We start from the raw sequence: 10,005 nt of genomic DNA on the forward strand, positions 1-10,005 counted from the left end.
AGTGCTAGTGTGGAGCTTGTGTCCCAACCCCCACTGGGTGGGTTTGTCGGGGTCACCCTATAGGGGCTCAATAAATATTTCATAATGATTTTTTTTTTTAACCCCAAGTACCAGGCACTGTGCGAAAATGCTTTACATCCATTGCAAGGTGATTGCCTTCCCATTTTATAGATGAGAACAGTGAGACCCAGAGTTAATCACTTGCCCCGGTTAGAAAGCAGCAGGCTTAGTTATGGATCCCGGGTGGAACTGTCTCCAAAGCGCTCTGCCCCATTTGCAGGCTGCACACCCTGGCTGCCCTGTCCCGCAGGCCAGGTGCCCCACACAGGGGCTCATCCAGCTGTCCCTCCCGTCTCCTGCTCCTCTTCAGAGAGCCCGTAGAGGAAGTGTTGGTGGGAGCTGGAAAGCAGGAAGGTGGCTCCATGAGCGATGCAGCAGGCCCAGACCTGGGGGAGGAGGTGGCCATGAGTGGGGCAAGGATATTCCCAGAAGCCTCGTTGAGTCACCCCCATAGCCCCTGCATCTGTTGCCTCCTTTCCCAATGCCCAAGGCACCCCTTTGTCCCATAGTACCAGGTAGATGGTAAGGCCCAGGTAAGCTATAGCCAGCAGAGCTACTAGACCAAAGTAGGCATAGTGGGGGAGTCCCGGCAGGTAGCTGATCACAAAGTAGAGGTTGATGGCACAGATGAGCGCCATAATGGAGGAAGTGACGACCTTGCTCAGTCTAGGGGATAGAAGGGGGGGCTCTCAGGACGGGTGCAATGCAGTTGGACCACCCACCTCTTTCTTCTCCTCCTCCTTCTACACCCACAGCCAGCCCAGGGCTCTGGGGAGGGGAAGAGGTGCACAAATCCTGATTCTCTGGCCCGGAGAGCCTGGAGCAGACCCCTTATTCAACTCCTCCCTCCGTGGCTCTCCAGGCTCCACACTGACAGTATTTGACAAACAGGCAATCTGAGCTGAGGGTGAGGAGCTCACACTTCAGAAACAGCAGCCCCCACTTCACCCCAGTTCCAGTCCTTACACCCCTACTTGCTAGCTGTGTGACCCTGGGCAAGTTGCTTAACCTCTCTGAGCCTCAGTCTCACCTGAATAACGATGATAATGGGAGATCTTACCCTGGGTGGTTGTAAGGATGAAAGGCAGTAATGCAAATCTAGTCTCTGCCATGGGGAGTACTCACAGGCCATTGGCAAACTCCTGCATGAGGGCAGGCATGCTGGTGAATGTGAGGATGGGCAGCACGGCGAAGGGAAGCTGGGGAGAGCAAGGAGGGGCCGTGAGGGGGCTGCAGGGAGGGAAGGGCGGGCAGAGCTCCAGGCCTCCTGTGGCCTCCAGTCTGGGAGCCTGGGCAAGACCCCTAACCATCCCAGGTCTCAGTGTTTCCCATCTTTGGTACAGTGAATTATGGGGTAAGGCTTTTCTAGCCATAGGTTTTGCAACTCCCACCAGATTACTGGGTGGGAGCATGCAAATACGGTGTGTGTAACTCTAATGTGACCACTGGTTAGTTTTGATATGCTGCTGGGCTTAAAATGAGTCCTCCTAGAGGCAGAGGGTGTGGAGAGGGGATCTCACTGCCATCAAGAGACAAGAGCTGAGGTGAAGTGGAGGGTGTTCTTGGACCTGAGGTCCCTGTGCTGGACCTCCTTGCAGAGACCCCCTGCTGGGAGATGCCAGGCTGAGAGACAACAGCGCTGGAACCAAGAGGCACAGGATAGGGAAGCAGGTTTACCAGGCCCACAGAGCGAGAAAGCTGAGTGCCTTTGGGCAGGCGGCTTGCTGGCAGGGCGGGGTGTGCTAGGTGTACCTATTGGCAGAGCTAAAAGAGTTTTGTAACACACACTTGCCCGTGCAGGGCAGAGGCCAGGTGGGGAGGCCAAGGGCCAGAGAGGCGTGCCTGAGGGCACAGCAGAGGGGAGACTGTCCTGATTGAAGAACTGTATCCTGAGCGAGTTCCTGAACTTGAATTGTAGCCTGTTACTTCCCTGTAAACCCTATAATCGTGAGTATTGTCTGTGAGTTCAGTGTGGCCATTGCAATGAATTAGCAAACCCAGCAGAGAAGTAGTGAGTGCTATGGGAGTAACAGTTGGTGTCAGAGTTGGTAAAAAGGCTGGAAGATGGTGGAATGCCTGGGCTCTTAGGAATAAGCCTTGGGCGGCTGCTGGTGACTCTGTTTCCCCTTGTGAGATTGAAGGACGTCAGAAGATGCCATCTCCATGCCCTTTTTGCACCATCTCTAGGCCTGTCAGTGATGGGCGGCTCCAAAGCAGATGGGGGGCTCCGCACAGGCAGCCTGGGTTTGAACCCCAGCTGTCCCTTACAGTAATGTATCAGCTTCCCCATCTATAAATGGGGGCACTGGTGTTTTTTACCTCCCTGGGCGGCTGTGGGGATCTAACCGTGGAACCTTGGAGGTTCACAGGGGAGAATGCTGTACTGTTTAGCTCAGCAGTGAGGGGGAAGGGAGCCTGGCTCACCAGCAGACTTTGCAGCACGTTGAGCAGGTCGTTGAGGCCTGACAGGTCCCTCAGGTCCCTGAAGACGGCCACCAGCACGGTGGGTAGGATGGCGCAGGAGCGGGTGAGGAGGACGCGGGCAAAGCGGGACCACCGCAGCCTTAGGAAGCCCTGGGGCGGGGGGGTCAGGGCTGAAGATGCCAGGAGAGAAACTGCCTGACGCCCCTCAGTCCACCTCACGCCTCTGGGGACCTATGTATTTTTCAGTGTGTGAAATAGTGGGCAGCTCTGTGGAAAGGAAAGGAGATCTGTGGAATGGGATGGTGGGGTTTCCTCCCCACGGCTGACAGCTGAAGACTAAACAGGTTAGGGGAAAGGAGCTTGTTAGTCTCACTTCTCTGAACCTCAGTTTTCTCATCTGTAAAGTGGAATTTATAATGGCACCCTCGGGGCTGCTTTAAGGGCCAAGGCACCCGCTATGTGTTGTCCTCGGACCCAGGCCCGCTCCTGGTCCCACCTCCATCACGAACTGTCCCGCGTAGGTGCCGGTCATGGTGGAGCTCTGCCCGGCCGCCAGCAGACCCACCGCCCAGATGTACAGGGCTGCGGGGCCGAACAGACAGCCCAGGATCACTCCCTGGAGGGGGAGATGTGTGGTCAGACCCGTGGCCCCGCCCTTCCCGCGCAGGCCCCGCCCACTCAGGGTTGGGCAGAGGCGCGGCTGGGTCCTTGCCCTTCTCTGCCCACTCAGCCCAGTGCTCACCCCTTGGTAAATGTCCACCGCCACGGTGAGGTTGTTCTGGGGGAAGATCTCGGCGTAGTCGTGGAGGCTGCTGTTGGCACAGATGTTGAACTGCGGGAACCGGGCAGGAGGAGGAAAATGTGAAACAGACGCGTTTCGTGGGAAATGAGACCGCCAAGGCTCGACAGGGATGAAAACTGGAGGCCCGCGGACTGACTTTGCCCAGACATATTTTGACCAACAAAGTTATATGTGTGTGTGTGTGTGTGTGTGTATGTGTGTGTGTGTGTATATATATATATATATATTTGTGTGTGTGTATACTTTAAAAAAAAAATGTGACTTCGTTGACAACACTTAAAATTTGGAAGATTTCTAATAAGAGCCGAATCCCCAGCTTCTCTTGGGTTTGAAGAGCTGCCATTACCGCAGAGAGATGATTGGCTGGAAGTGATTTAGGCTGCCCCACAGTCCCCTCTTCTTAGATCCACTTCCCACAGCCCTGCTACCGGCCTGGCCCTGAAGACATGGGTTTGCAACCACGAGTTGCACTCTTTCCTTAAGCTGAGGAGCAGTGTGAGACCCAGGAAGGGTCACTGACTTCCCACACTCACAGCAAGGCAGTGCCAGGGCCCAGGTCCTGGGGGGCCTGGCCAGTCCTCCCCACACGGTGCTCCGCACACAAGAAGCACCCAACACTGGCTGACAGTTGTTAGAGCCCAAATCCCAGAGAACCAGGGAAAAACATCACAGCACAAATGTCACCTCCTCCAAGAAGCCCTCATCCCCCCCTTTATTTCCTTCCCAGCATGGCTCACACTTTATACTTCTCTTTGTGTATTTATTTGTTGATTTGTTTTCCTGTCCATTCACCCCCTCCTGATTTAAGCTCCTAGAGAGTCTTGGCATCATTGACTGACTGCTGTATCTCCAGGGTCCAGGATACCACCTGGTACTAACACATGCTGAGGAAATATTTGCTGAGTGAGTGACAGCTTAGTTGCTGACAGTGAAGACTGTGGGGGAGAGAGGACTCAGACTAACAGGACTGCCTGCACCTTCCCAACTCCAGGCTCCGCCCACAAGCCCTCAGTGCACTTTGCAAGGCAAATCCTGCCCACCCCTCAGGGAGCAGCTGTAATGCTGGCTCCTCCAGGATTCAGCTCCTTCCTCCCACTTGCTCTTTTGGATGGCCGAGCCTGGTGTGGGCATGCTCCTCTAAGAGGCTGCCTGGGGTTGGGGGTAGCATGGTGCAGCGAAGTCTCCCCATTGAGGAGGGATCAGAGGAGAGGAGAGGTAAGCCAGAGGTCAATTCACACCCCGCTCCCTGCACCAGTGCAGGGAGTGCAGGGCAGAACATTGAGCTTGCAGGGTGTGTGTGTGTGTGTGTGTGTGTGTGTGTAGGGAGGAATGGGAGTGGGTGCTTGGGGAAGGTTTGCCTCACCGCAGCCTGGTTGGTTTGGTGGTAGAAGGCCTGCCCAAAGACGGCCACAACAAAGAGGTTGATGAAGAAGGAGACAGACAATGCAATGGTGGCCTCAATCAGGAAGTACATGTTGGCTTCTCGGATGTCTGCCCAGCGGGCCCTGTCAATCTCTCGAGACTGTGGGGGCCGGAGCGGAGAGAAGGGCCAGAGTTGATCAGAACCACCCCAGTGTCACCCTCCCACCTCGACCTGTGTTCCCCAAAACTCCAGTTGCTTCTAAAGCCCCCTACATTGCAGTCTGGGATAGGCTGGTCAGCAGACCCCCTTCCCACATCTCTGCCCTTGCCACAGAGGTTTAGTCCAAAGTGTCAAACTGTGAATGAAGGAAGGGTGGCCTTCAAGGCCTGTGTGACCTGGCCCCTGCCCTCTCTACCCTCAGCCCATGACACTCCTCCCATTTACAGGCTCCAGCACCAATATGCCTGGTTTATTTCTTTCTCTGGGGCCCTTGTTCTAATGGAACAGTGAGTGCAAGGGCCCGGAGGCAGAAATCAGGAGGAAAATCTTCCTGGATCTTCCTTTCCAACCTTCATGTCTCAAGGTCACCTCCTTAGAAAGGCTATCCTTTCTAAAGTAGCTCTCTCCTCATTCCGACTGGTCCCTCCTATACTTCTCTGTTTCATTTCCTTCAGAGCACCTGTTACTACCCATCATTCTTTACTTGCTCATCCTGAACCTCCCCCACTAGAATGCAAGCTCTAGGAGGGCAGGGACCTGGTCTTTTTTATCACTGACACCTCAGGGTTACTACATGTTGAATAAATGGAAACCGATTCACTTCTCACGTAAAACCATCAAAGGGCGGGGCTCCAAGAGGCGGGGCCAGCGAGGCCTCTCTCCCTCCCCTGCCGTCTGCTCACCTTAACCAGGGCGGAGTGCAGGTAGATGTTGTGGGGCATGATGATGGCACCCACGACGCCCACGGCCTGCAGCAGCTCGGCCTGGCCGCAGCCCTGACACGAGGGCAGGAACAGGCCTCGAAGAAGTGCTCCCTGCGCGGGACGCGCCACCACATACTGTGGGGAGGAGCCTCGTCAGGCCGAGCCCCAAGCCCCGCCCCTGCCGAGCGCGCCCCTCAGACACCAAGTCTCACAGGCCCCTCCTCCCCACTCCGGGCGTGGAGGCTCCTGGAAATGGCTAGGCGCTGCTCCCCCCCTCAGGCAACGCAGGGGGACAGGAGAGGGGTGGTCTTGATTGTATTGGCGTCTTTGGCTTCCCACCTCATAGCCGAAGGTCAAGGCCATGATGGTAATGAGGAATCCAAAAAAGGCTTCCAGCTTCCGCAACCCTAGAGGCAGGGCAAAGGGGCAGAACCAACAATTGTAACGGCCTATTGATGGCAGTGCCTAAAGCACTTGACTGCTAACCAGAAGGCAGCCACTCCTCGGAAGGAAGGTTGGGCAATCTACTTCCGTAGTGATACCCCCTCGGAAACCCAAGGAGGGGTCGCTATGAGTCGGGGGTCGACTCCAAGGCTCATGACAACAACAACATTGACGGCTAATATTCTTGAGCGCTTTGTATCAGGCGCTGTGTCAGGCATTCATGGATATCACCTCACTGCGCCCTCACAACAGCCCTATGACCTGTGTGCTATTGTCCCCAGGTTATGATGAAGACTTTAGAGTCCAAGGAACGTTTGAAACTACAGTGACTGAATGCAGATTCGAACCCAGGCGTCTGACTGCAGAGCCCTTCTCCCGGCACAGGCTGAGTACGTTAACTTGCCCCGTAGGCCAGCTCCCCAGCGCACCCTCCAGGCCCATTGTGCTAGGACACTATGGTGCGTGCTCACCATAATTATCGAGGAAGAGGAAGAAGAAGGTGTCCACGATGGTGATGAGGACGCCACCCCAGAGTGGGATTCTGAAACCCGAGTGGCCTGTGTCAGCCCAGCCTGGTCCAGGGCCTTGGAACTCCCACCCTCAGTGCTGGAGACTGAAGAATCTGGCGTTCTGGGGGCAGAGACCCAAGAGGCCCCGGACAGCTAAGGGAGGAGGGCCCTGGACTGCGATGGGAAAATGAGGAGAACGCTCTAGGAGGACAGAGCTGGGCAGGGGCTGGGGTGAGGGTGGGGACCCAGACTAGCAGGGCGCTTTGGACTGTGGCCCTGAAGTCCACACAACTCACTGCCTGTGTGACTTTACACAAGTCACTTTATACTTCTGGGCCTCAGGTTCCCCAGCTGGCACATAGGGCAACAGCCCTAAGCCAGAGGGGACTGTAGGATGAAATGGACTCAGGGAGGTTCAGGGCCTGGGGCAAATATTGTAGTTGTCCCCAGCCCTGGGCTGGATAGCTGGGGCCCTTGGGGCAGTACCGTCTAGCTGAGAGCAGATTGAATGCAATAGCGGTCCCGATGACCTCCTGCATGTCCGAGCCCACAATGGCTAGCTCGATGGTCAGCCACAGGAGGATGCGAGGCACCTGTGGGGGAGGAGGTAGCCATCATGGGGACTGTGCCAGTTGTCCGTCTGCTGTCTCTCAGCATTATTCTCCCATTTCCACACCACACTCTACTGCTGAGCCAGAAGCCTGCAAACTACATTTGCAAGACAACCTTGCCAGCTACTTCCAGCTAAGCTCTGTAGGAAACACTCATGGGAGATTGAAAGGGGGAGAGAAACCATTTTCCCTGCTCCAGTGGGGTTTCCAGCAGTGATGTTGCCAGTGGCAGCAGCAACATTGGTGGGTATTTCAGAGGTGGTGGCAGTGGTGACCTCCAGAAGCCCAGCAATAAGTGATGCTCTCGGGCTCCTGGCCAGGAGTAGAAAAGCTTCTTGATTTCTGGGACACACTCCTCCAGTCCTTCTAACATCTTTGCAAATAAATGCCTGAATTCCATACCTTTGAAATATCTGGTGGCTTGATTTCTCTTTTCCTAAGTAGACACTGACTAATAAACAGCCACATCTCCAATGCCTACCCCAAGTGACCATCCTCTAATTGATGCCTACCAATTTTCCACCTTGGACAAATCACTCCCCCAGGCTTCAATTTCCCCTTCTGTAAAATAAGTGTGGTGTCGCTAACAGCCCTCTCGGCCTATTACTTTGAGCCTCCATTGTCTCATCTATTAAATGGACTTGTGACACTCACATAAGATGATGGTTTTATTTCATCATAGAAGCTGTAAATGGTTGTTCAGGGTTTGGAACCTGTGGGTATTTCCCGGCTGTGCCCACCAACCTCACCTTTGGGTAGTAGAGATGACAGATTTCACCCAAGTCCTTGCCTGTCACCACGCCCAGCCGAGCTGCCAGCCTCTGGCAGAGCAAGCCCAGCACCGTGGCCCACAGCAGCACCCAGAGCAACTGTGGGGAAGGCAGGAGGCAGTCAGCCAGGGGGGCCGGGCTCCGGCAGTCCAAGCTGGTACTAACAAGGGCACTCCCCGGGGAGAGTGTGGGGGACACGGCCCAACACACACACCGTACCATCTGCAGGGCCTGCCTGCGCATCCTTTCCCAGCCCACCTTAAACTTAACACTTGCTCCCTGGAACCCCATCCATGTAGGCCACCCTGGGGAAACGAGGAAGCTGAGGGCCTCCACGCACTCTGCCCCACAGGCCCCCCAGGTCCCAACTCGGTCACTTTGAATCCAGCCGTGGCACCCGTTTGTAGGTCTGACTCGATGTTTCCTGGATCCAGGAAAGCGATGCTCATGAGAAAGCCAGGCCCCGTGAAGGCCCACAGCTTCCGCAGGCTGAACCTGCCCTGGATGGGAGGAAGGGGAGGGTTCTAGGTATGGCTGGGCAGCAGCTGGCCCCGGGCAGTGCCCTGAAGAGCCCCGGCACTCTTGCCAGCCCAGGCTACCCAGCCTGGCCCTCTGGAGACCAGGGAGGGCGTGGGGTGGGGGGAACCGCAGGCTTTGCTGAGTCACAGTGGATCCGCTTTCTGGATATCATGTTCTGCAGCCTGCACCTGACCCAGCCTGCCTCTTGCACATCCTGACTCAGCAGGACTGTAAAGCCTCAAGGGGCAAGACTTTCCAGGCCCAGCTCCCCCCAGCCTCTTCTCAGACCACAGGGCTTCCCCCAGCCCCACCCTGGCCGAGGAAACAGGCATCTGCTAAAGGTGGGCGAGCAGGGTGACAGGGTCCTGTACACCAGCCTGCAGCCTCCTGTTTCTCCTTGTCCTGGTCCTTTCTTTTGATGCTAAAATAAATACTCGAAGCTCCAACCCTAATTCACCCAAGGCCCTTTTGTCTTCACAGGAAAGCTGAGATTCATTCAGAAAGCTATCTGATCATTTAGACAAATATTCAGCAGCTATCCCTAAGTGCTGGGGACAAAGCAGGAAGGGAGTTGCCCCTGTCAGTCGCTGCTACTCAGAGCTGGAAGGCACTTGCCGGTCACACGGAGACACCCCCTTCCCTGGAGCCTATGAGCTCCCATGTGATCCCACTGATCCTGAAAGACCCCAAAAAGTTTGCAGCATACCCACCACTTCTGCATCTGGGATGGAGATCTTCTCACTCAGGTACGTCTTTCTGGAAGGCACTTGCTGGGACCCTGGGCTAGGCGGGCTGGAGATGGAGCCGTAGCTGGGCCTGCCAAGCCTTCGGGGACCTCTGTCACCTGCAAGGGGTCCCAAGAGGCATGGTGAGTGACCTGCCTCTTTCTGGAGCCTTGGGGTTAAAGCCATCTGCTATAGTTCCCCCTTCTGGCAAAGTGTAGAAGCCAAGGTCCAGCTGAAGAGGAGGCCCTGACCCCCCATCCTGAGTCCATCACCTCCACCCCTCAGCCAACCATTCCAGCGGAAGATAGGGGGAGTAAACACCCCAGAATTACACTCTCCTCTCCTGTGAGCACAGAGACCTCCCAATCCAGATCTCTTCCTCCACAGAGGATAGGGAGAGGACACTGGGCTCTGTGGAGGGCACACTGAACCTCCAGTGTCTGCTCCTTGGCCCCATCCCTGCCTCTTCCAGCAGTGAAGGAAGCTGAGGGCCTAAGATCGGACAAGAAAAGCTATGCTGTTGGGAATGAGCAGAACCCAACCCCAGGCTGGGCTCCAGAGCTGTGGCCTAGACCAGGACTACCATGGGGGACCAGGGACTTCCTTTGCCTGTCCGATTCTCCCCCACACCTGGGCTCCACCCCGACCCTGGAGGAGGCTGCTCACCTGTCATGAGGATGGTGGACCTGAGGTACGCTCTGCGTGTGGGCAACGTGCTGGGCTGCTCCTGTGCCTAGGCCCCCTCTCTGTGCACTGGCATATGTGAGTGTATGAGTGCTCACTCTCTTACTCATCCTCAGCTGGACACAGATGGTCCCCCCTGCCACCTCTTACATCACCACCGTACACTCACAC

At 55.8% G+C, this 10,005-nt stretch overlaps 1 protein-coding gene across 1 annotated transcript; it reads right to left on the reverse strand.

Moving 5' to 3' along the window:
- Window positions 1–332: 332 nt before the first annotated feature.
- SLC11A1 (solute carrier family 11 member 1) lies at window positions 333–9,910 on the reverse strand. The gene is given in 15 exon segments (XM_007959592.2): window positions 333–446; window positions 573–726; window positions 1,186–1,259; window positions 2,485–2,634; window positions 2,981–3,100; window positions 3,227–3,316; window positions 4,650–4,808; window positions 5,552–5,707; window positions 5,912–5,979; window positions 6,487–6,557; window positions 7,012–7,118; window positions 7,886–8,005; window positions 8,284–8,406; window positions 9,136–9,269; window positions 9,817–9,910. Coding segments are annotated over 15 exon segments (1,734 nt in total).
- Between the last annotated feature and the right edge of the window lie 95 nt (window positions 9,911–10,005).

This window comes from Orycteropus afer, unplaced genomic scaffold, assembly GCF_000298275.1.
Source record: "Orycteropus afer afer isolate SDZICR_OR568_19922 unplaced genomic scaffold, OryAfe1.0 scaffold00002, whole genome shotgun sequence".
NCBI classification, from domain to species: Eukaryota; Metazoa; Chordata; class Mammalia; order Tubulidentata; family Orycteropodidae; genus Orycteropus; species Orycteropus afer.